Below are 24,778 nucleotides of genomic sequence, written 5' to 3'. Positions count from 1 at the left end.
CAGAGGTTTATGGCTTTCAGGATTTGGTGCTACAATAAGGAGAGGAGATAAAGGGGGGGGGGAATGTCAAGGCAACCCCCCCAAAATACACCCTGGGTGTGAGATGGCTGCCGGGGGAGAGGGATATTAAACCTTATAAATTAAATTAAAGAGGAAGGGGGGGGGGATGAGGTGACCTTCCCCACGGCAGTGCCAGGATTTGGAGGGCTGAAGCCCCCCCCAAATATGCAGAGCTGAGCTGAAGGACAGGAAATTGGCATGGGGAGGGCCCCCCCCTTGAGACCTCTGCTGTGGGGTGAGGGGTGTCTGGGGAGGGGCATGGTGGGACATCCCTCCCCCCTCCAATCAAAGCATTTCTGGGTGTGAAGGCAACAAGAGAGGGGACAATCAAGGGAGGGTAAAGGGAGCTGGGGTGGGGGGCACAGCTTTGCCCCCCCCTCTGAGTCCAAAATCCTTGTGCAAAGCCCTCTGGCTTCCGTGGGGCACCTCAAGCACCTCCTGATAGGTGGTGGTTTGGTTGTGGGTTTTTCTGTGTGTGGGGGGGGAGAGGGCAAAGGGAGCAACACCCCCCTTGCAAAAAGGGAGGAGCTTTGCCCCAAAAGCCACCCCAGAACCTGTCTGGGGGAGGTGCCAGTGGCGGGTCACTGGTTGTCCCCTGGCTGGTACTGGGGCTCGGTGGCAGTGAAATAATCCTCGAGGAAGGACTGGAGGTACTCGAAGGTGGGACGCTCCTCGGGCTCCCGTTTCCAGCACTGCACCATCACCTCGTGCAGGGAGGGGGGGCAGCTCCCCGGGCACTGCATGCGGTACCCCCGCTCCACCTGCTCCAGCACCTCCCGATTGTTCATCCCTGAAGGACAAGGAACCCCCTGTTCAGCACCCAGAACCTCCGTGGGGTAAAGCGGTGGGGAAACTGAGGCAGGAGGTGGGATAGAGCAGCATTGTTCCACGGTTGGGATACAGAGCCCAGCTGTAGTGCTGGGGAAACTGAGGCACGGGTATTTGGGAGTCGTGGAGGTGTGGTGCTGAGGGATGTGGGTTAGTGGGACAGTGCTGGACTTGATGACCTTCAAGGTCTTTTCCAACCAAATGATTCCATGATTTGGTGATTCCAAGCCTTGCTGGGGAGCTTAAGCCCCCACCCTCCTGCTCAGCCCACCCCCAGAGTGCCCACCACCCCATACCTGGGTAGGGCACCCGGCCTTTGGTCACCAGCTCGGTCAGGAGGATGCCAAAGGACCAGACATCTGACTTGATGGTGAACTTCCCAAAGAGTGCGGCCTCCGGCGCTGTCCACTTGATGGGGAACTTGGCACCTGTGAGGGCAGGCAGGGGAGTGTCCTGGTTTGGGCCAGGATAAAGGTGATTTTCTGTTTTGTACTTTTACTTTTAGCTCAGTCTCCTGTAAGTAGTTGCACTTGCTGAAATTAACAGCAAGTTTCTCAGACAGTGTGTGTTTCTAGGACTGATAACACTGATGTTTGGAGTTACTGCTGGAGACTGGTGTGCAGAGCCAAGGACACTGCTCAGCTCTGAGGAAAACATTTTACCGTCCAGGAGGATAAAGAGGTCCCACCTGCAGCCTCCTTTGGGGAGGAACAGACAAGATAGATGCCAGAATTGACCAAACAGAGGATTCCATCCCATATACGTCACACTCAGTATAAATTTGAGGCATCACGAGGACCAAGCCGGATCTTTTCCGGATTTCCAGATTTCCAGACTTCTGGATTTCCTGATTCCCTGTTTCCCTTCCTTCACCCAGCATCCTGGAAGGATCCTGTCCGTTCATCTGCCTGTGGTCCTGATCCGTGCCAGCCCATATCTGTGTGTTCCTGCCTCCAGTTCCCGACTGCTGCTGACCCCAGGATTCCAGCCTGGACTTTCCCAGGGCTGCCCTGCAGGCTTGGGGGTGACGTGAGAGTTATTGGGGGAAAGGGGGAGGAATGTGGTTTCCATTTTCCTGTATATTTGTATAGATTTAGTAATTTTTCCTATTTATCATTCCTGTTTCATTAAAGTTGTGTAGTTTAGTTTCCAACCCATCAGTCTCTCTCCCTTATTCTCTCTCCTTTCTCTATCAAGGAGAGAGAGATTAATAGAGAGCATCTGTTATTCGGTTTAATCGCCGGGCCAGTGTTAAACCCTGACAGGGAGCTCTGGCCAGGGTACCCTACACGTGGGGCACCCATCATCTGGGGCACCCATCTCCTGGGACATCCATCAGCTGAGGTATCCATCACCCGAGATACTCATCCACAGGGGTACCCATCACCTGGGGCACCCATCACCCAGGGTATCCATCCCCCAGGATACCAACCCTGGGTTACTCATGACCTAGGATATCCATCCTCCAGGATATCCATCCTCCAGGTTATCCATCCCTTGGGACACTCATCACCCAAGGTACCCATCACCCAGGATACTCATTCCCTGAGCTACCTGACATCTGGGACACCCATCACCTAGGGGATCGATCCATCATCCAGGTTATCCATCCCCTGGGACACTCATCACCCACGATACCCATCATCCAAGATACACATCACTAGGGTACCCATCACCCAAGGTACCATCACTCAAGATACCCATTCCTTGGATCACCCATCACCCAGGGACCCATCACCAGGTTACCCATCCCCTGGGACACCCATCACTCAAGATACCCATTCCTTGGGTCACCCACCACCCAGGGTATCCATCCCCAGGTTACCCATCCCCTGAGATACCCATCCCCCCAAAAACACCCATTACCAGAGTACCCATCACTCCAGATACCCCTCCCCTGGGTATCCATCACCCAGGACACCCAGCATTGGGGTGACCAGGCCCAGGGTGGGACAGGGCAGTGTTTCCCCCAGGAGCAGCACCCATCCAGCTCACCCTGCCTGGCTGTGTACTCGTTGTCCTCGATGAGGCGAGCGAGGCCGAAGTCAGCGATCTTGCAGACGAGGTTTTCCCCCACCAGGATGTTGGCAGCCCGCAGGTCCCGGTGGATGTAGTTCATCCTCTCAATGTAGGCCATGCCTGCTGCGATCTGGGGGGGGACACATGCAGTGAGGACCCTCTGGGTGCACCCCAAAGGGGGCACCCCCACCCCATGCCAACCTCCCCAGTACCTGGGCAGCCATGTCCACCAGCTGGGGCAGCTTCAGGTAGCGACCATCTCCATCCTTCAGGAAATCCAGCAAGCTGCCTGTGGGCAGAGGGGGGGGTTTCAAAGCACTCAGGAGTCAACAGTGCCCACCCAAAGGTGCCCCACCTGCCAGGCCCCCCATGTCAGCTCCCTGAGCAATCAGGGTGAGGGCTGAGGAAGAGGCCGGGACTTCGGAAAAGAGCATTGAGTGATGGCTTTAAACTGGCAGAGGGGGGATTGAGGTTGGACATGAGGAAGGAATTCTTTGGGGTGAGGGTGCTGAGCCCCAGGGTGCCCCCAGAAGCTGTGTCTGCCCCATCCCTGGCAGTGTCCAAGGTTGGATGGGGCTTGGAGCACCCTGGGCTGGGGGAGGTGTCCCTGACCGTGGCAGGGGGGGCACTGGGTGGTCTTTAAGGTCCCTTCCCACCCAAACCAGTCTGAGACTCAATGATTCTAGGATCTTGGAGTGAGCAAGAGAGTTCCTGGCTGTTCCCAGGCTGCCTCCCTTCCCAAGTTGAAGAGGTTTTCTAGACCCACCCAGGAGATCTCATGAAGTCATTTTTATGACCAGTGCCCCTGAGATGTCCGTGGGGGGGGGGGCAGGACTGAGAAAACCCCCCTGCAGAAAGACAGCTCTGGCTGCTCCTGCACCTCTGACACACGTTTGGTGTCCTTGAACTCCCCCTGCCCATCCCAGCACATTTCCCACCCCTTCCACTCTCAGCCCACTTCTGCAGAGGCACTGACCCACGGGAAGGTGCTGCTGGGGTGAAGGCAGGGGTGGCACTGGTTGAGCTTTAAGGTTCTTTACCACCCCAAGCAGTCTGGGATTGACTCTATGGCAAGCTGAGGGTCCCTGGGCTGTGCCTCTCCTCACCCTGGCTCATGAACTCCGTGACAATGTAGATGGGCTCCTCCGACACCACGGCGTAGAGCTGCACCAGCTTGTCGTGCCGCAGCCGCTTCATGATCTGAGCCTCCTCCAGGAAGGCCTCGGGTGACATGGTGCCCGGCTTCAGCGTCTTCACAGCCACCTTGGTGGTGCCATTCCATGTGCCTGTGCCGGGGACACGGGGTCAGCAGGAGCCCAGGGGGCAGCTGGTCCCAGCAGGGCTGGGATGGAGGGGTGTGGGGATGGAGGGGTGTGGGGACGGAGGGGCGCGTGGGTGCGTGCTTGGGTGGGTGGGTGGGGATGGATGGATGGGTGGATGGATGGATGGGTGGATGGGTGGGTAGAGGGATGGATGGATGGATGGATGGATGGGTGGATGGATGGATGGATGGAAAAGCAAGGAAATCAGGGCAGGGTGTGGCACCACACCACCATACCCCTCAGGACAAGGAGTCCCCCTCACCCCATGGCATGGGGCCACGAGCTCACCTCCTGCCCACTTACCCCCATTCTTGGGGGCCAAGCTTGTGCCAAGCTGCCATCACCACCACCTCAGTGAGTACCCCATAGGATTCCTGTTGCCCACCCCCTTGCCCCCCACCCTGGCCGGCTGGGCCAGCCTTACCCATCCACACGTCTCCAAAAAATCCCATGCCGACTTTCTGGTTGAGGCTGATGGATTCCCGTGCTATCTCCCAGGCATCCTTGGCTAACCCCAAGGTCTGGGGCTTCATAGTGGGGCAGGGGTGGGTGAGCAGATGGCACAACCCGTCGTTATATTCTGCATGGGGTTTGGGGGTGGGGGACACACAGGAGGAAAAGGAGGAGCAGGGAGGAGGGGGGATGTGATGGGATGAATGCAGCATGCACACCGAGCAGAGGGAGCACGGGGAGAGGGGGTGTAGGAAGAGGATGACGAGGAGACCTCCCCCCAGCCTGGTCTTGTGGTCTCATTTGAAATGAGGGGGCTGCTCACCCACGCTGGGACATCACGAGGTGACCCCAGAGCAGGACACATGTGATCCCAGAGCAGGATATGGGATATTTCCCCCATGCTCCTAAACTGCTGGGGCTCCACCTGTCCAAGCCTAGGGCAGGGTGGGGAGGATGTGGGGTGCCAGGCCTGGGGGTGTCCTTGTTGTCCCCTTTTCCTTCACCACTCCCCCCCCCCCAGCCCGCCTGCCAGGTCCTACCCATCCAGACTTCCCCAAACTGCCCGTTTCCCAGCTTCTTGAGGAGCTGGAGGGACTCTCGGGGGATCTCCCACACGTCTTTGGTTTTGACTGAGAGGTCAGCCAGCTTGGGTGTCCCCTTGGGACATGGCACTGCCAGGCGGCAGCACAGCCCGGCCGCCCGCTCTGTGACACCGGGGACAGGGGGGACACACGTGTCAGCTCTGGGCACAACCCCCTCTGATAGCCTTTTGTCCCCTCCTGTGACCCCCAGCACCCCCCGGGCTCCTGCGTGGCCCAGACACCCCTCAACGTGCACACAGGTAGATGGGGTGCAACCACCTCTACCTCCCCCAGGGACAGCCCAGGACCCCCCCAGACTCCTGAACCCCTCTAGGATGTGTCTGGGGAGAGGCTGATACCCCCCCAGATCCTCTCTGGAGAGGTCAGATGCTCCCAGCACCAAAGAGGGGACTCCCAGTGCCTCCCAACACCCAACAGACACCCAACACCTCCACCAGAACACCCAATGCCACCACCAGAACACCCAGTGCCACCACCAGAACACCCAATGTCACCACCAGAACACCCAACACCACCACCAGAACACCCAGTGCCACCACCAGAACACCCAACACCACCACCAGAACACCCAACACCACCACCAGAACACCCAGTGCCACCACCGGAACACCCAACACCACCACCAGAACACCCAACACCACCACCAGAACACCCAGTGCCACCACCAGAACACCCAACGCCGCCACCAGAACACCCAACACCACCACCAGAACATCCACCATCACCACCAGCCCAGCCCCCTCACCCCCCTTCAGTTACCCCCAGGTAACCCAGCCAGCTGTCTCCTCCCAAAGAGCCTCCTGGGCTTTCCCCACCCCTCCCCACCACCCCTTCATTCCTCCCCCCTCCCCGTGCCCCCCACCCTACCAATGTAGTGCTGGACCAGCTGCTGGACGGTGTCGAACTGGGCCCGGGTGGTGATGTAGTACCCCCCGATGTCCAGTTTCCGAATCTTATAGTGCTTCACGTGGTCACCCTTGGCCTCATCCCAGTCCCGGATGGAGAGGGAATAGGCACCTAGGTGAGGACACGGGTAAGGGAGGAGGGGACACGGGATGCAGCCACCGCCCCCCCCTCCCCCGGTGTCCCCGCCCCTGTCCCTGAACCTTTGGTGGTTTCGCTCTCCCGGATGAGGAAGGTTCCCCGGCAGTTCCCGTGGCACAGGAGCTGCCTCTCTGCATCCTTGCGCCCAATCTTCCCAAAATACCACCTGCGGGGGGGGAAAGGGGAGTGTCAGGGGACATCACCCAGGGGACATCGCCCAGGGGACACCACACCAGCAGCACTGCATTGCCAGGGCTCACAGGGGGTGCCAAAGCATCCAGGCTGGAGGGAATTGGGGTTGGGGGCCCCCTCCATCCCTGTCGTCCCACCCCCATCCTCCCATCCTCACTCTTCTGCCTGGATGGAGTCCACGGGGGCCACGTAGTTGCTGGGGATGTAGCCGGTGGCACCTGAGCTCAGTGACCTGGCTTCCCACCAGTCCCCCTCCCTGGGGAAAGAGGAACCCAGAGTGAGAAGGAGGGACAGACAGAGGGAACGAGGCCACCCTGCACCTCCCCACCCTGCACACAGCATCCCCAGCCCCTGCTTTGCCCCCCACCCATCCCTGCAGAATCCCACCCAACGTGGCAAGGGAGCCAAGGCAGAGCCTGGCACGGAGGTACCTCCTGGGGTGGCAGGGGGGCACTGGGGGTGGCAGGGGGCCCAGGGGGGGGAGGGGGGTCTCACGTGTTGTTGATGATATGGAATTTCTCCCCTTTCTGGAAGGTCAGGTCATCCTCTGTCCTGGCCTCGTAGTCGTACAGGGCAATGAAGAGTGTCACCCCCCCACCTGTCACACACCGAGGGGACACCGTGAGCCCCTGAGTCCTTCCTCAGCACTTCAAGGGTGCAGCTGGACCCCTCCTCAGCACCCATTCCCCCTCCCCACTCTGACCTGTGATGCCCCCACTCCTCTTCCGCAGCGTGTTGGGGGTGAAGCCCCCCAGCCCCCCGAAGGTGGGAGCGCTGGGCACCCCCGTGCCGTGGAAGTTGTTGAAGTCGGGGATGCGGGTGAAGGCGGAGCCCGGCTGCGTGGGGTCGGGGTCGTACTGGGAGGCGGGGGGCGGGGAAGCCCCTCCCTCACCCCCCACCTGCCCTTTGCCTGACTCTTTCTCTTTGCAGGGCACGCAGCCCATCCTGGGCACAGCCTGGGGGACAGAGGGACAGTGAGACCCGTGGGAACAGCAAGCTGTGACATGGAGGCATCAGGGTCCCCATGGACACTGCCACCAGCAGGGACTGGGGGGTGAGGAGGGCTGTGCTGTCTGGAGCACCCCGAGTCCCCTCCAGCAGCGGGGGGTGGGGGTGCTCCTGTCCACGGTGACCCCACTCACTGAGATGGGTCCTCGGGTCACTTCAGCTGCTCCATGTCACCTCGGGGAAGAGAAGAGGCACCTGCGGACATCGGGGAGGGCATCAGGGGAGGGAGAGAGACTGCAACACCCCTGCACAGGCTGCAACACCTCTCTAAGGGCTGCAACACCCCTACACAGGCTGCAACACCTCTCTAAGGGATGAAACACCCCTGCACAGGCTGCAACAGCCCTGCAAGGGCTGCAACACCCCTACACAGGCTGCAACACCTCTCCAAGGGATGAAACACCTCTCCAAGGGCTGCAACACCCCTCCAGGAGCTGCAACACCTCTCCAAGGGATGAAACACCCCTACACAGGCTGCAACACCCCTGCACAGGATGAAACACCCCTGCTTGGGCTGCAAGACCCCTGCACAAGCTGCAACCACATCCTTGAGCATTTTTTAATTTTATTTTTGTTTTCCCCCGTGTCCCAAACCAACCCCTCATTTTCCTCCAAAGGGAGATGCAACCCCCCAAGGCTGGAGGGAGCCAGGCTGGGTGGGAAGGAGTCTTCCCAACATCCCTGTCCCCCGGGTTCAGCAAAGGACCTGGTGTAGCGGGTCGGGGGGGTGGGTAAGGACCCCTCCCCTACTCTCCTCCCTAAGTTCCTGGCTGTATTTTTCTGGCTGGGGCTGGGAAGGTGTTGTGGAGGAGGAAGAGGAGGGGTGGGAAATTGGATCTCGGCTGCAAGGAGACGTTTCTGTCCCCAGTCCTGTCAACCACCCTCACCAGTCTGCCCAGTTTGGACTGGATCTGCACAGCAATATGCCAGAGCTCACCCTGTCTCCAGCCCTAGAGAGGACGGAAGGAAGGGGGCATGGAGCCTGGTGACCACCTCCTGTCCCCTGTGCTCCAACGAACAGGGGTACACGGAGGTTTGGGGGCAGAGGAGATGTTTCCTCCCTCTGTCAGGGGCTTTGATTCGCTTTCCTCTCTCGATGGGGGCCGGAAAGAGCCCAGCTCTCCTCCTTCCACCTTCTCTTTCAACACCAGCAGTGAGGCAAGGCCCCGGCCGTTGCAGTCGGGGCAGCGTTGCCAAATTCCCCCAGGGAGTGACACTTTTGCTGGCACCGAGTGGCTGTTTTAGCTGATAAATAGCTCTCACAAACCCCCTTCTCTCCAGGTGGGAATCACCCACCCCGCCACCAGCATCGTGCTCAGAAACTTCCCTGAATTTTGGTTGGCAGGACAGGAGCAGCACAAGCCTGGAATATCACAGCACTGTGGGATTTAGAGTGGTTGCACCCATCCTGCTCCTCCTCTGGGCACCCATGACCCCCCTGAGCTGCTCCCTGCCACCTCCCAGCCGGCAAGGTTGTCACAAAACCCATCTCTTTACATCTACCTTGGGGAGGGGATGCAGCCACCCCCTTGTGTCCACTCCTGCTTTCTGGCTCCTAGCCCCTCCTCTCCCGAAACGGAGCTGCTGGGAGCTGCTGGGAGCAGATGGCAACCGAGCCCTTCCCACACCGGCTCCACCGGCACCGCTCCCGGCCGAGCTGCCAGCTCCCCCGCCCCCCGTGCTGAGACCTGGCCAGCTCATCACCCCCACCGCTGCTCCCACCCCGCCGGGCACGATGCAGCAGCCACGTCCCCCAGCTGAACGTCCATCTGCTCCCTGATGGGACACGGGGCAGCTCAGCCCCAGCCCTGAGATGGAGCGTGATGTCCCCCGTGCACACCGCTGTCACCCTTCGTGTCACACACCCCACACCCCCCCGCCAAAGTACCCCCTGGGGACTGCTCCGTCCCCTCCCTCCAGTCCCTTCTGGAGGGGTCAGGCTCTGGGGGGGGATGCATGGAGAAAGATGGGGGCTGCTGGAAATGTCACCCCCCAGCGTCGTGGTGACAAGCCGGGGTGGCATTTGGCAGCCTGAGGTGGGGTTCCTGGCAGGCAGGAGTGTCACAGCTCCCCGGGTGGCAGAAGGGGGCTGGGGGAACCCACCGGCACCTCGGCAGCAGGAGGAGGAAGGAGCAGGAGCAGAGCCGGGGGGGGGAGGATGGAGAGGAAGAGGATGGTGCTGAGGCCACCCAGAGGAACCTGAAAGCTGGCAGGATCCCAGACCTTGGGGACAGTGACACCTGAGGGGAAGGGCAGGGACAGAGTGGCTGCAGCCCCTTCAGCACCCTGTGCCCCCCTCCCATGCTGTGTCCCACCCCTCTTGCCCTGCACCCCCTTGTCCCTCACGTGTGGCCCTGCACCCCGCTGGCTCTGGCCACCCTTCCACCACCTCCTCAAGGGGAGAGGAACCAAGAGCTCTGCATGGCCCAGCCCGCAGCCCACCCCCATCCCCCTGCCACCCCCAGGCTCTCCACTTCCCTGCTCCCAGGGAGGGAAACTGAGGCACAAAGCAACTGAGGAGAAGGTGTCTTGTTAGGACACACGACCCCCAGCCCGTGCCCAGGAACCCCACAGACCTGGGGAGGGGACAAGAGGACACGTCCTACTGATCCTTGGCCCAGCGTGGTGGCAGACAGTGTCCCTGCTCCTTCCTCCCTGTCCCCAGCCCCAGCTCCAGCCCCCTGACCCAGTGCCCTTCCTCCCAGTCCTCCCAGTTCACCCAGTGCCTCGTGAGAACCCCGCAGCTCCCGGCAGAGCGTGGCAGCCCCTGGCCCAGCTTGGTTCTGGTGGGAGTGGGTTCCCAGAAGACAGAGGGTGCAAGGAAGGACAGGGACAGGCCTGCTACACCGGGGAGACCCACACCAGGAGCAAGCAGCTCCAGACCACCAGGTGACACTAGGACCCCGGCAAAGGTGACAGGATGGGGTGACAGCCACCAGCTGTGAGTTCCCTGGCCAGGGGGTTCCACCCTGGTTGGGGCACACAGGGAGCTGATGCCCCCCAAAACCAGCATGGCATGGCCAACACTTGGTACCATCCCAGTGCCATCTCCAGAAGGTGACAGCATGCTGACACCCCCACCCCAAATCCCCCGGGAGCTGACGAGGAAGGATTCACACCCCTCAAAAAAAAAAATCTAACCCTAAATAAGCCCACCCAGCAGCAACCAAGCCCAGGGCAGGGGGTGTCCCTTTGCCCCCCCACTCCAAGAGGAGATCCCAAGGACAGAGAGGGACCCCCATCCCCCCCACAACACACACCCCCGGCCTCCCAGCCCCCCCGCTGGCTGGGCAAGCAGGATTTCCGCTGGAAGAAGAGCAATTCCCGGATCCAAGGGGCTGGAGGGGCGGGGGGGGGCATGGCCAGTGCACTAAATACAATGTCCCGGGGGAGCGGGGCGGGGAGGGAATTGTGCAGAGCAGGAAGCGGCGAGTTCCTGTCCCTCCTTGGGACACACCAAGGAGTGGGGACAAGGCAGAGCTGCAGGCAGCTGGGAGTGGTGGGGGGGGCAGCGAACATCGGGCGGGACCTGAGCCCCCCCGCAGTTTTACCCCCAGCATCTCCCCCCCCGGGACTCCCTGCTGGGATCGCACCCCCCACGGGCGGGGAGAGGGGAGCAGGTGTGTGGGTGTGAGTGTGGGTGCGTGTCCCATCACCGTGTCCCCCGAGGTGCCGTGAGCTGCCCCCTCCCCAGTTTGGGTGAAGCACCATTTGTCACCGCACGTCCCCATCGCGGAGTCGCCGATGATTCATGCTCGGGGTGGGGGGGTGGAGGGGTGGGCGAGCTGAAGCCCCCAGCCCTCCCCACGCCACCGCTGTCCTGCCCCCCCCACTCCCCCCCGCTGTCCCCCCAGGACGAGGAGGCCGGGGGTCTCCTGCCGTGTGCCCCCTCCCCAGGCTCATTGCAGAGACCGACGTTGCCCAGGGGGGAGCGGGGAGGGCAGGGTCCGCTGGCAGCCCCCCCGCTACCCCTCCCCCTGGGAGCACGGGGCCGTCCCACCCAGCACCACCCCACACTTTGGGGAGGGGGGGTGGCGGCTCTCAGCGCCCCTCCAGCACCCGTCAAGGGGACTGAGAGACACATCCCCCCCCCCTCCCATCGCAAGGGGCTGAGCCCCCCAGCAACCCCCGACAGCCCCCCCTGCACCCCTCCTACCTTCAGCCCTCGGGCTCGCATGGACCCCTCGCTGGTCCTGGGGGGACAGGAGGTCGGGGTGTCACCAACCAAAGGGGTGTCGAGGGAGGGTGGGGGTCGGGGGGTGACAGGAGGAGAGCGGGACCGCCCGCGCCTGTGGTTCCCCTGTCTCTTCGGCAGCTCTCGCAGCCCAAGCAAGAGCTTCCCCTCCCCTCGCCCCCCCTTCCTCCCCGCGCTCCCAGCAATGTTTCATTGTACCAGTCAGCCCGGCCAGCTCGGCCACTGGGTCGCCCAAGCCCACCACCACCACCAGTCCATGGAAAGGGAGAAGATGGCACCGAGGGACCCCGGGTCCCTTCTTAGCATTGGGGGACGCTGCCACGGCTCTGTCGGGCAGGATTGGGAGATGTGGTGCTGAGGGACGTGGTTTAGTGGTGGGCTGGGCAGTGCTTGGGGTAATGGTTGGACGAGGTGATCTTAAAGGGCTTTTCCAACCCTTCTGTGATTTTCTGGCTGTCAGGCTGTGCGTGGGGATGCTCGGCCGGGTGGCATCCAGCTCGTTCCCGGGAGCAGCCTGTCCCTCCCATTCCCCTGATGGAGCCGGGGACCCTCCCCACCACCCATCACCCCCTGCCCATGAGGGTGCTGAGCCCCAGGGTGCCCCCAGAAGCTGTGGCTGCCCCATCCCTGGCAGTGTCCAAGGTTGGATGGGGCTTGGAGCACCCTGGGCTGGGGGAGGTGTCCCTGCCCATGGCAGAGGGGCACTGGGTGGTCTTTAAGGTCCTTTCCCACCCAAACCACTCTGGGATTCTATGACACCACCACCCCCAAAACACGCATCCCTGGTCAGCGGACATCGTGGGGACAGCATGTGGCAAACAGGGGTGACCCCGTGAGCAGGATTAAGGTGATCCTCTGATGGCAGAACACATGCAGCAGCCCCCCCCCTTCCCCATCCCCCTCCTGGCAGGGGTCTCAAGGCATGGGGGGAGCCTGGGACAGGGCAGAGCTTGGAGGAGGGGAGGGAGAGGGCGAGGAGGAGCCCACTTTGCAGAGTGGGTGACAGAGGCAGCTTGGCACCACGTGTTAGGAGGGCTCCCACTTGTCTCCCCGGGATGGGGTGGGGGTCCTGGGGGTCCTGGCCAGCTCAAGCTGTTGCTGTGACCACCCATAACCCACCAGGTACCCCCAAGCCCTTCGATACTCCTTGTCCAGACAATGTTGGTGGTGGGACAGTCCCAAAATTTGGCACTGGTCACACCAACTCCCATACTGGTGAGCCCTGGGAGAGGGGTGAGCCCACCAGCACCCTGCCTGGGCTTCCAGCACCCTGCCTGAGTACCCAGCACCCTGTCTTAACCCCTCAACACCCTGTATGAGTTCCCAGCACCCTGTATGAGCCCCACAGCACCCTACCTGAGCCCCCAGCACCCTGTCGCAGCCTCCTGCACTCTCTCTGAGCCCCCAGCCTAGGGTGCTGGGAGCACCCACCCTGCAGAGTGCACCTCAAACTTTTGTCCCCCCACCCCCTGGATCAAGGGAGTCTTTGGGGGGTTGGGGGGGGTTGTCATTGGCTGGGGGAACCCCCATGCAAACTCTCAGTGTGAGGCAGACACCCTGCCAAGGCAAAACCTCCCTGGCTGGAAATAACCCAACCCCCAGCTCCGCCTGGGCCCGATCCTGACCCCCAACCACCCTCCAGCCGCAGGGGGAGGTGACAGCGAGGGGCTGCTGATATTTTGATGTCACCCTCCGCCGCAGTTTCCGGCTCGGAGCTGTGTTCCCAAGGCAGGCTGGGGGTGCACAAGAGGCTGCGGTCGTGTCCCAGCCCGGAGGAGCCTGGCCCCAGCTCTGTCACCCCGTCCCCAGCTCTGTCATCCGTCCAAGGCTCTGTCACTCGTCCCCACCTCTGCCACCCTGTCCCCGGCTCTGTCACCCTGTCCCCTTCCCAGCGAGGCGGGCTGGTGGCCGTGGGTCTGTCCCCAGCTCCCCGGAGCTTTAATACACACAACCCCAAGCCCCCTATCTCCCCCCACCCCCCAAACTGGGGAGGGAGGGGGTCATAGCTCCAACCATTCCCCACTCTGCCCCCTGGGACTCATCCTGCACTTCGCAGCACCCGGCATTACTCCATCTCCCTCCGTGGGGACCCTGCCGGGACACGCTCTCCCCTCCAGCACCCCGGGGTGCCTGGCACCTCCTCCTGAGGGGAGGGCCCCGATTTCTGCATTGGCTCTGCCGGGTTTCACCCCCTCCAGCTTGGGCTTAAAAAGGTGTCAGCGAACTGGTGCTGGGCCAGCCGGGGTGGTGAGGAGGATGGGTGCTCTCTGCTGGCTTGTGGCCTCTGCGCTTTGCATCGCCATCCGGGGTGAGTCTGTCCCCTCCCACCTCCCCGTCCCCCTCTCTGTGGCACCGTTCCCATTGGGGACAATCTGGGGACACGCTCTGACCTCCCCCCCATTGCGTTGCGTTTCCCGGAATGCGGCTGGGGAAGTGGGATCTTGCTTGGTGGGTTCCCAAATTCGTGGTTCTGTCAGGGCTGAGGAGAGCTGAGGGTTGGGGTGGGGGGGGGAAGGGAGGGGGTGGTGCCTTCAGGGCTTGGTGAGGAGTGTGGGAAAATGGGGTGCCTGCCAGCCGGGTGGGCTTTAACCCTCACCCAAACCTTTCCCTGCCTCTGCTGCCGGCGAGGAGCCAGTAGGGAAGGTGGGTGGGTTGTCCCTGGAAGCAGCAGGAGGGGACAACACCCCCCGGGCCCCCTCTCCGGGTGGGTGTAAAGCCAAGCAGGGTTGTGGGCTCGTTGGATCCATCCCTGCTCCTCCCACCCTGGGAACCATCTCTGGGTGCCCAGCCACAGGGGGTACCCCTGAGACAGGGTTGGGGTGCAGGCAGTGGGGGCTCCTTGGTGCCCCTCCAGCCTGTCCTGCTTGTCAGGGGACAGCTTGGCTGCACCTCTCCTTGGAAGCATCACCCAGAGCTGTGGCAGGTGACACATGATGTCCATGGGGACATCACTCCATCAGCCACCCCAGAGTTCCCTGGAGACCTCAGGGTGGTGGCACAGTGCTGAGCCAGGAGCTGGCCCTGGGAGGGTGTCAGTGTCCTGTGTCTGTGCCACGGGGGGGTTCGTGGAGCTGCTTTCAGCCAAGCCCCCCAACCCAGGAGGGGCAGCACCCCCTCGGGCAGCACCCACCCTTTGCATGGCCAGGGACAGGGGACAGCCCCTGCTCACCCCCACCCTTCTCTGCCTTCCAGGACAGGACCAGGGGTTCTCCCGCCCACACCCTCAGTTTGGTTCCATCTACCACGTCCAAGGTAATGGGACCCCTGTGCTTGGTGGGGCACACAGGGTGCTCAGCACCAGCTCCTCCCAGTGCCAAACTGGGACAGAGAGATGCCTCTCTCTCTGACCCATGGGGACAGTAGCTGTGGGCCTGGGGGGGCTCGGGGAGGGATGTTAGGGTGCTGAGGCTTTGGAGCTGACTCCTGGCCCACTCTGGGGACCTGTAGGTGTCATTAACCTGCCCTATGCTGAGATCGAGGAGCCCTTTGAAGCCTGGTACAACCAGACAGGAAACAAGAGCCGGATCCAGTACTATGATGGTAAAACTGGAGGGGGGGAGGGGAGGGGGAGCAGCCGTCTGCTCCAGGCCATGCCCAGCCCACCCCATCACCCGTGCCTCAGTTTCCCCTTCCTGTCCTGCACAGGGCAGGTGATCACCTACCAGCTGGCGGGGGTGAAGCCCTATGGGATGCTGTACAAGATCACACCAGAGACCACTGAGAAGGAGGTGAACACCAGGAAATGTTTCCAGCTGCCTGGCTCCAAGGAGGATGTGGTCAAGGCACAGAGTGTCTTCCCCAGCATGGATGGCTTCAAGGTGAGGAACACCAAACCCTGGATCCAACCAACTCCTCGGAGCATCCTCATGCTGAGGATGGTGGCATCGGGCAGCTGGGGATGCTCCTCTCCCTCCTGAGGGTGCTGGGACAGGACAGGACATGTCCCAGCACCCCGGGGCACAGGGAGGGTCACTTCTCCAACCGGATCGGGGCCGGACCGTCGGCTCCTTTCCCAACCCAGCAGCCGTGTTGGGACGTGTCACAGCCCACACGAGTGATGGTGTTTTGGGATGGTTTGGGCAAGTCCCTGCACGGTGCTCAGCTCCAGGCAGGCTCCGGCAGGGCTGGGAGCAGCAGGAGGAGGTGTGCAGGGGGTGAGTGGTGGGGACAGCAAGCTGCCACCGAGCTGGACACTGACCCAGACACATGGCCCTGGGCTGAGATCTTGGAAAGATGAAAAGAAGATGTGAGGAAGGAATTCTTCACCATGAGGGTGCTGAGCCCCAGGTTCCCCCAGAAGCTGTGGCTGCCCCCTCCCTGGCAGTGTCCAAGGTTGGATGGGGCTTGGAGCACCCTGGGCTGTGGGAGGGGTCCCTGCCCATGGCAGAGGGGGCACTGGGAGAGCTTTGGGGTCCTACCCAACCCAAGCCAGTCTGGGATTTGATGATCCTATGAAAATCCTGGAGACTTTTGGAGGGGGAATGCAGCCAGAGCCCCCTCTATGGGTGCACTGTGTCCCCCAGCACCCCTGAGCCAGGCAGAGGGTTTGTCCCGTGTTTGTCCCCAAACCCCATGGCTTTCCACCCCATGGCCACACAGGGTCCAGTCTGAGATCCTGGTGCAAGGTGCTGAACCTTCAGAAGGTTCACCAGGAGCTCTGGGCTCCTGAGCAGGTGTTGGGTGGGAAGGAGTGAGGGGGGGGGGCAGGATCTGGGGGCTCCACCCAAATCTGATGCCCACCCTGAGGCTTCCACCCCCTCCCTGATTCCATATCCCCCCAGTTCCTGCGGGAGGAATACTTCCAGGGTCGGTACTGTGCTGTCTGGCAGAACATCACCCACTGGGCACAGAAGAAGAACGTTTACACCATGTGGGTGACCAACTCCAGCTGTGGGGTGGCCCCAGTCCACTATGAGATGCGGGGCTACAACACCCTGCTGGGCTCCCACTACGACAAGTATGAGATCTCCTACACTGACTTTGACAACAGCTTCCCCCCCTCCATCTTCGACCCCCCCATCAATGGTGAGTTGGGTTGGGGTCCCCAGATGCTGCCCATGAGGTTTGGGGTGGTGGCAGCTGGTAGAATTGTGGAACTCCAGAATATCTGCTTGGAAGGGACCTCCTGGATCATCTGATCCACCCCTTGTCATGGTGCTGTTGGTGGGAGATGTCCCAGCACCCCATCAAGCTCAGAATTCCAACTTTCCAAAGTGGGGGAATCCACCCCTTCCCTGGGGACCATTCCAATCCCTTGGAATCCAGTTTTCCTCTGGTGTCCCATGGGAATCTCCCCAGGAGCCACTCGTGCCCATTGCCCCTTGGCTTGTCCATGGCCACACGGAGTCCCCATCTTTGCAGCCACCTTTCAGCACCGGGCCCTGGGCACAGGGGTCCCCTGAGCCTTCTCAAGGCTGAACAAGCCCAGACTTCCCAAAATCATTGGTCTCACCTCCTTGGTGCCATCTCAGTGGTGTCATCTCAGTGGTGACATCTCTCTGGTGGCATCTCTGTGTTGTCATCTCACTGGTGCCATCTCACTGGTGGCCTTACTCCCCAGAGACAAAGAAGTGTGGGGTGCTACCAGGGAGCGTGGCAGAGCACCGGGTGCTGGCAAACCCCATGGAGGACCTGGTGGGACGGCACCAACCTCGGGCCCACCGGGTTTTCCACCAGTACCACCGGCGCTTGGGGCGGAATTACAGCTCCGTACGGGAGCTGGAGCACAGGCAGAGCATCTTCATCCACAACATGAGGTACAGGCAGAATGAGGGGGGGGGATGCCCAGCCCCCCATCCATGGGGAGCACACCGGGATGGTTGGTTGGTTGGTGCCTGCAGGTTTGTGCACTCCAAGAACCGAGCTGCCCTCTCCTACACTCTGGCCCTCAACCACCTCGCTGACCGCACAGCCCAGGAGCTCTCTGCTCTGCGGGGACACCGACCCAGTGGGACCCCCAACCACGGGCAGCCCTTCCCCACCCACCTCTACACCGGCCTCATCCTGCCCGAGAGCCTGGACTGGCGCATGTATGGTAGGTGGGGAGATGGGGGTCTTGCTGCCAGGGGGTGTCCGAGGGTGTGAGAACCCCCTCTGGGACAGCCCCGAGTCCAGCTGAGCTGTTCCCACTTCCCATCACCGTGCTGGGGAGCCTGGGGCTGGGGGTGTCCCTTGGGATCCCCAGGTCCTTGTTGTCCCCACTCTGCTCAGTAACTGGGGAGCACATGTGGTGATGCCATCCTTTAAGACCCCCAGGTCCTGGATGTCCCCAACCCATGGAGCTGTAATGTCCCTTGGGACCCCCAGGTCCTGGATGTCCCCAACCCATGGAGCTGCAATGTCCCCTGGGACCCCCAGGTCTTCAGAGTTCTCCCTCTGCCCAGGCAGTGGGGAGCCCACATGGTGATGCTGTCCCTTGGGACCCCCAGGTCCTTGTTGTCCCCACTCTGCTCAGTGACTGGGGAGCCCCTGTGGCTGTGCTGTCCCTCGGGACCCCCAGGTCCCCATGTTGTCCCCGCTCTGCTCCATCACTGGAAGCTGGAGGAAAAAGGGCTCAGCCCTTGGCCCTTGTTCTGCTGCCCCAGATGTGAGGAGGTGCCACCTCTGCCTTCCCTTTGTGTCCCCACCAGCTCTGAGTGACCCCCCCAACACCCTTGGCTCCCACGTGTTGCACCCAGCCCCCCACCAGCTGCCTCTGCAAGCCCTCAACGCCTGCCTCAGTTTCCCTCGCCCCCGGGTGCCACCCCAGCCTCTCACCCCCCATCCCTCTGTCCCCAGGTGCCGTGACCCCTGTCAAGGACCAAGCAGTCTGTGGGTCCTGCTGGAGCTTTGCCACCACGGGGGCAATGGAGGGAGCCCTTTTCCTCAAGGTGAGAGTGGGGCCATGCCCCAGGGACACAGTTGGGCTCTCTGGAGGGTGCCTGTCCCCAGCTGTCCCCCCCCACAGACCGGCGTGCTGACCCCCCTGTCCCAACAAGTCCTCATCGACTGTTCCTGGGGTTTTGGGAACTACGCCTGTGATGGGGGTGAGGAGTGGAGAGCCTACGAGTGGATCAAGAAACACGGGGGCATCTCCAGCACCGAGTCCTATGGCACCTACAAGGGGCAGGTGAGGGACATCAACACGCCCTGGGTGACCAACTCTGTGCTGCCCCTGAGTCCCCAAGTCTTGGGATGGGCCCTGATGGGGGGAGAGGGGGGATGGATGGTGTAACAAGCTCTGGGGATGGGGAGGTCACCTCCAGCCCAAGCCACCGACGTCCAAAGCCCAGCCCAAAGTGCAGCCCCAGGGCTCAGCCGGGTGGTTTCATCACCACGTGCCTCAGTTTCTCTTCTTGCAAAACAGGGATGAGGCTCCTCCACCCATGGGTCCCTCCATACCCTGGGGTGCAGGGATGGAGCAGAGCTGCCTGGGGACAGGGACGTAGCTGCAAGACTCAGGGAAGAGCCTCTCAGGGCTGGGGGTGCAGACCCAGCTCCCCACCCTGCCTGGGGACAACTTCGTGTCCCTGCAGCCACTGGGACAACGTCCCCACCACCACCACCACCAGGGTGGGCAAGGCAGGACAGGGACCCTGTCACAGCCCATGTCCTGCATCAGATCATCCAGGGTGGGCAGGGGCCCTGCAAGGGGACCCGGGGGCACCAAGTGACGTGGTGTCCCCATTCCCTGGGTGCCACAGAATGGCTTGTGCCACTACAACCAGTCTGAGATGCTGGCCAAGATCACAGGCTATGTCAATGTCACCTCGGGCAACATCACAGCAGTCAAAGCTGCCATCTACAAGCACGGCCCCGTGGCTGTCAGCATCGATGCCTCCCACAAAACCTTCTCCTTCTACTCCAACGGTGTCTACTACGAGCCCAAGTGTGGTGAGTCGGGTGGCACCTGGGGCACGGGAGGAGCTCGGGGGTCCTGGGATCCCCTAATTCCTGCTGAGCATCTTGGGCAGGGATGGGAGAGGGGACTGACCCTGCAGCCCCCACCCAGAGCTGCTGGGAGCACTGGGAGCAGGGGTGGTGTCAGGACAAGGATGGGGTCAGGACAGAGATGGGGTCAGGACAGAGATGATTTCAGGACAGGGATGGTGTCAGGACAGGGATGGTGTCAGGACAGGGATGGTGCCAGGATAGGGATGGGGTCAGGACAGGGATGGGGTCAGGACAGGGATGGGGTCAGGACAGGGATGATCACCAGATAGGGATGGTCTCAGGAGAGGGAAGATCTCAGCACAGGGATGGTCTCAGGACAGGGCTGATGTCCAGATGAGCTGTCCCCATGTTGTCCCCTGCAGGAAACGTGTCAGGAACGTTGGACCACGCAGTGCTGGCCGTGGGCTATGGAGTCCTGCAGGGAGAGACCTACTGGCTCATCAAGAACTCCTGGTCCACCTACTGGGGCAACGATGGCTACATCCTCATGGCCATGAAGGACAACAACTGTGGGGTGGCCACAGAAGCCACCTACCCCATCCTGGCCTGATGGGACCACCTCTCTGCTAGCTTGGCAGGCTGAGCCCTTGGGGACACTCTTGGACCTCTCCCTGGATCCAGTCTGATGGGACACAGCCCCCCAAGTGGGTCCTGTCCCCTCCATGTGCCCTTGGGCAGCTCCAGAGGGAGTTTGGGCTGGCAGAGGGGACGAGAGACTCCAGGAGGTGGCTGTGGGCAGCTCAGCTGGGAAGTTCAGAGGATGCTCCCTGCCCTCTGGAGAGGGAATGAGTTGTTGGGGCAATAAAAGCTGTAGAAGATCCTGCCTGAGATCCTGGGGTGTCTTCTGCTTCCTGCCCTTGGTTGTCACTGTCTTCTGCAGCCCTCTGTGTGATGAGTTTCACCCAGTGCTCAGCCCAGAGGACATCTGTGTCCCCTGCTCAGCTTCTCTCCGTGGGTCAGTGCTTGGTGTGACTCAGTTTCCCCTCCTCATTTTGGGGTTGAAAGCAAAGCTTCCAGGGTGGGTTTTTTCTTGGGGAGTTTTACCCCAAAATTGCACAGCCATGGGGGAGCCTGGCTGAGGACCTGGAGAAGCTGGGGCTGGGTGGCAGGGTGGGGTGAAGGCTCCTTCCTGGTGCCCTGCTCACACCCAGCCTGGGGACAGAGCCCCACGGGCAGCAGAGCTGGGAGCTGCCTGATTATCCTGAGCCCAATTTGCAGGTGGGGAGGGAACCCTCCAAAAGGGAAAGAAGGGTCAATCCTCCCTTCTCCGGGCTGCATCTTCCCCCTAAATGTTTTTTGGGGGTTTTTTTGGTAGCTGAGGAGCAGCATCCTCCATGGCTCCCCCTTCCTCACCACCAACCCGGGGTGTCCTTCCATGAGGTGGGATTAGCTCCCAGTCAGGGCTGGAAGGTTGGGATTCTTTTCCTGTTTTCCTTCCCTTGTTCACCTCTTTTCCTGTTTTCTTTCCCTTGTTCACCTCTTTCTTTTCCCAGTTTGCAGCCCTGACTCCTGGTGCTGCCTTCATCCCCCTTAGCAGGGATGCTCCAGTTCCCAGCCAGGAGAAAGCATCACTTGCTGAGGGAATAATGTGATTTATTCCAGGGGAGTCCAGGGCTCTGGGTCTTTGATTCTCTTGCCTGCAGTCAATAAAAAACAGGCTTTGACTTTCAGGGAACTGGGACTTTCAGGCTCCCTTTGGACAAGGTGGGAATTTGCTGGAAGGAATTGAGCTGAAATTTTGCATTTGTGGCACGAGGAGGGAGAGCAGCTGGGGGTGTGGGGAGTTTGGGGTGGTTGGGAACTTAAAAAAACCCCCACAACCCCTCTGTTTATGACAGCTGGAAAAGGGGAAAAATAAAAAAGGACACACCTGAAGAGAGGGTTGTTGTTTCCAGAGCCAACCTTGGCATCTGGCTGCAACCTCCAGACTTCCCTCAACACCCAAACCATGGAGCTGCTCCAGTTTTGGGTTGTTTTCTTGCTGAGTGAAGCAAAGAGCAACCACCCTGAACCCTGCTTTTTATTGGAAGCAAAGCTGGCTTCAAGGGAAGCATTTCAGGTTTCCTTTGGAAGGAGCCCATTGCCTGCTAAACTCCCCAAACCTGATGCTTTGGTGGTGAAATAGAAGCTGAGGTTGGTGCTTAATGGGGACTGAGCACTGTCTGGAGGGTGAAATCCAAGAGGATCTGGCACCTTCCCTCCTGAAAATCCCACCAGGATCTTGGGCTGCAGGCTGGGGTGGCTCCAGGGCTCAGCTTCCTGCTGGAAGCCCTTGCTGAGCAGATTTCATTCCTCTGTTCTGCCTCCTGTTTGGTGTTTTCTGTGGTTTTTGTGGTCCTCTGCCACCTCCAGGGTCCCCTCCTTCTTCAGCTGCCCCTTCTCAACCTCTGCCAAGCAGGGGATTGGTGCTGAGGTGCCCAAATCTGGTGACATCTGCCTGCAAGGTGATGTCTTGAGAGGGTTGTCTTAAGGTGATGGAGCTGGGAGCCTGTTCTGGGCTTTCCTGAGCTTCCAAAGGACTTGTCCACCCTACCTGATGCTCTCTTGGGATTTCATCCATAAAGATGCCCACAACTGGCTGCCAAAAGTCCTCACCTCCCAGCTGAGCATCTCCCAGACTTCCACCTTGACAACTTCCCCACCTATGGTGCAGGTGGAGCTGCTCCTGGCCTTAAAGCCATGAATTAAACCCAAGATTCCTCCTGGATCACACCCAAGGACATTTTCCCCTCCACCAGGGTGCTGGAGGCTCCGGGACCCCACAAGCACCCTCAGCATTCCTCTGGGAACGCTGCTCCCTCCTCCTGCCTGCACCCAACTCATCCCCTGGGCTGGGGATGGGAATTTTGGGATCATCCCAGTTCCCTGCTGGGTTCCCAGCCAGGACCAGGGAGGGAGCTGAGAGGGAACAAACCCCTCCCTAAAGCTGTTTCACTCTTTGAGAGCATCCAGAGCTGTGGGATCGAGCTGTCCACAGAGCCAGGAATCCAGGGTGGGCTGGGTTTGCCGAGCTAAATCATCCTCTGAGGGAAGGCTGCTGGGATTTCAGAGGGGTTTGGGTTGGGGTTTTGGGTTTTGGGTTTGTTTTGGGGGTTTTTTTTCAGCCTGTCCTGGATCCGGCTGCTTCCCTCCGGAGGCAGCTGCGTTCCCAGCCCTCTCTGCAGCGCTGCCAGGTGGCCAGAAAATGGGTTCCAGCCCCTAAAAACCCCTTGGCTGCCTCGCAGCTGGGGCTGAATTCTCCTCGGAAATAATAATGATAATAAAAAAAATTTAAAAAAAACCCAAAATTAAAAAAAAATCCCAACCACAAACCCCCAAAACCTCTCGCAGCTCGCATAAAAATAGGGAATTATTCCAAAAGAAAGGGAAAGAGCCAGAAAATGGGATTATTATCTGTTAGGGGGTTGGGACAGGGAGCTGCAGCTGAAGGAAAAACCATTTGGCAACTTCTTGGCTCCCAATTCTGCAGCCAAAGAGCTCCAGAACCTCTCGGGGGTTTGGGAGCTGGGGCAGGACAGAACCGGGTGGTTCCGAGAGGAAAAGGACCCAGGACACCCAACCCCGAGGGTTTAGGCTGCCCCAGGGGGCTCCATCTCGGAGTTGCTTTCTGGTACCAAAACTGGAGGGTTTTGGGGTTTTTTTTTTGGGGGGGGGTTGTTACAAATCGCTGCATCCGCCCCCCCGGCTCTGCAAAGGAAAACTGCGGGGGTTCTGTGCTGGAAAACCACCCAGCGGGGCTTTGGAAACCTTGTTTTCTTCCATTCCCTTCACCACCAGCTCCTTCCCCAGCACAACAGCTCGGCCCGGTTCGGTGTTCTGTGCCCCAAAACACCTTGGGGTTTTTTTGTTGGTTTTTTTTTCTTTATTTTTCTTTTCCTTTTTTTTTCCTTCTTTTTATTATTTTTCTTCTTTTCTTATTTTGCTTTTTTTTTTTCTTTTCTTCTTTCTTCTTTTTTCTTCTTTTTTCTTTTCTTTTTTCTTTTTTCTTTTTTTTCTTTCTTTTTTCTTTTTTTTCTTTTTCTTTTTTTTCTTTTTTTTTTCTTTTTTCTTTCTTTTCTTTTCTTTTTTTTTTTTCTTTTTTCTTCTTTTTCTTTTTTTCTTTTCTTTTTTCTTCTTTTTTCTTTTTCTTTTTTTCTTTTTCTTCTTTTTCTTTTTCTTTCTTTTTCTTTTTTCTTCTTTTTTCTTTTCTTTTTTCTTTTTCTTTTTTCTTTTTTCTTCTTTTTCTTTTTTTCTTTTTTTTTTCTTTCTTTTCTTTCTTTTTCTTTTTTTTTCCTTTTTTCTTCCCTTTTTTCTTTTTCTTCTTCTTCTTTTCTTTTGCCTTTTTCCCTTCTTTTTCTTTTTCCCTTTCTTCTTTTTTCTTATTTTTCTTTTTTCTTCTTTCTTTTTTTTATTCTTCTTTCTTTTTTCTTCTTTTTCTTTTTTCTTCTTTTTCTTTTTTTTTTCTTTCTTTTCTTCTTTTCTTTTTTCTTTTTCCTTTTTTCTTCTCTTTCTTTTTTCTTCTTTTTCCTTTTTTTCTTTTGTCTTTTCCCCTTCTTTTTCTTTTTTTCCTTTCTTCTTTTTTCTTTCTTTTTTTTTCTTTTTTTATTTTCCCCTCCTTCAGCCCAACAGACATTTACAACCCCTCCCCCAGGACTTCTGAAGAGTTACTTTATTTTATTTTATTTTTCCTCCCCCCAGAAACCTGGGGACATTTCCCAGGTGAGCTCACAACCCCTTCCAGACCTCACAACCCCCCCTAAACCTCCTCCCCCCTCCTCTCCCAGAACCTCGGAGCATCCAAAAGGTTTTTATTTCCAGCTCTCCCTCTTGTTTTCCACTCCTGGGATTTCCCAATCCCCACCCACAGGCACCAAACCACATTTCACGAGGTGTTTCTCCTCCCCACGGGTGGATCTGCCCAAGCAGCCCCCGAGGTCCCCAAGCACAGCAGAACCTCGGGTTTAACATCCACACCCAGGCAGCCTGGGTTAAAAAAAAAAAGAAAAAACAAACAAAGAGTAAAACCCAAACCCCAACCCAAGATACTCCCCTGGTCCTGCTTGGGAAAGGCAGAGAAATGCAGTGAGCAGCTTGGGTTTCAGCTTCAGCACTTGGAGAAGGTGGGAGTGGGAATGGTTTGGTAT

The 24,778-nt window shown here is 59.3% G+C and overlaps 2 protein-coding genes across 4 annotated transcripts; one reads left to right on the top strand and one right to left on the bottom strand.

The window, feature by feature from the left end:
* On the bottom strand, window positions 1–11,835 carry FGR (FGR proto-oncogene, Src family tyrosine kinase). Of its 3 annotated transcripts, none has more exons than XM_030464472.1 (13): window positions 11,685–11,835; window positions 7,663–7,723; window positions 7,224–7,476; window positions 7,016–7,118; window positions 6,678–6,776; window positions 6,391–6,494; window positions 6,152–6,301; window positions 5,222–5,386; window positions 4,014–4,193; window positions 3,120–3,196; window positions 2,884–3,037; window positions 1,185–1,316; window positions 1–850 (listed from the first exon to the last, which is right to left on the bottom strand). In XM_030464472.1, exons 3-13 carry the CDS (start codon window positions 7,462–7,464, stop codon window positions 642–644), a joined length of 1,614 nt encoding a protein of 537 aa, XP_030320332.1. In that variant the 5' UTR covers window positions 7,465–7,476; window positions 7,663–7,723; window positions 11,685–11,835; the 3' UTR covers window positions 1–641. The 3 variants fall into 3 exon arrangements, with proteins under 3 accessions (XP_030320332.1, XP_030320333.1, XP_030320334.1); XM_030464473.1 differs by lacking the exon at window positions 5,222–5,386 and adding an exon at window positions 4,654–4,809; XM_030464474.1 differs by lacking the exon at window positions 5,222–5,386.
* Window positions 11,836–13,903: 2,068 nt separating this feature from the next.
* On the top strand, window positions 13,904–20,474 carry LOC103535480 (digestive cysteine proteinase 1). The gene is made up of 11 exons (XM_008501537.2): window positions 13,904–14,031; window positions 14,916–14,975; window positions 15,171–15,263; window positions 15,369–15,541; window positions 16,505–16,748; window positions 17,284–17,479; window positions 17,564–17,757; window positions 18,501–18,592; window positions 18,670–18,831; window positions 19,406–19,595; window positions 20,018–20,474. The coding sequence occupies exons 1-11, from the start codon at window positions 13,980–13,982 to the stop codon at window positions 20,203–20,205; spliced, it is 1,644 nt and encodes a 547-aa protein (XP_008499759.1). The 5' UTR covers window positions 13,904–13,979; the 3' UTR covers window positions 20,206–20,474.
* Window positions 20,475–24,778: the final 4,304 nt, after the last annotated feature.

The sequence above is a fragment of the Calypte anna genome, chromosome 23 (genome assembly GCF_003957555.1).
Source record: "Calypte anna isolate BGI_N300 chromosome 23, bCalAnn1_v1.p, whole genome shotgun sequence".
Classification (NCBI taxonomy): Eukaryota; Metazoa; Chordata; class Aves; order Apodiformes; family Trochilidae; genus Calypte; species Calypte anna.
This window is presented reverse-complemented; position numbering and strand designations above follow the sequence as displayed.

Excerpts from the sequence above, each read along its gene's own strand:
- FGR (XM_030464472.1), bottom strand. The coding sequence starts at position 7,464 with ATGGGCTGCGTGCCCTGCAAAGAGAAAGAGTCAGGCAAAGGGCAGGTG. Across the intron at positions 5,387-6,151 it reads GCTGGTCCAGCACTACATTG|AGCGGGCGGCCGGGCTGTGC; the intron begins GTAGGGTGGGGG and ends CCGGTGTCACAG. Across the intron at positions 4,194-5,221 it reads GTTTGGGGAAGTCTGGATGG|GCACATGGAATGGCACCACC; the intron begins GTAGGACCTGGC and ends TCCCCGGCACAG.
- LOC103535480 (XM_008501537.2), top strand. The coding sequence starts at position 13,980 with ATGGGTGCTCTCTGCTGGCTTGTGGCCTCTGCGCTTTGCATCGCCATC. Across the intron at positions 16,749-17,283 it reads CTTCGACCCCCCCATCAATG|AGACAAAGAAGTGTGGGGTG; the intron begins GTGAGTTGGGTT and ends CTTACTCCCCAG. Across the intron at positions 17,758-18,500 it reads CCTGGACTGGCGCATGTATG|GTGCCGTGACCCCTGTCAAG; the intron begins GTAGGTGGGGAG and ends CTCTGTCCCCAG.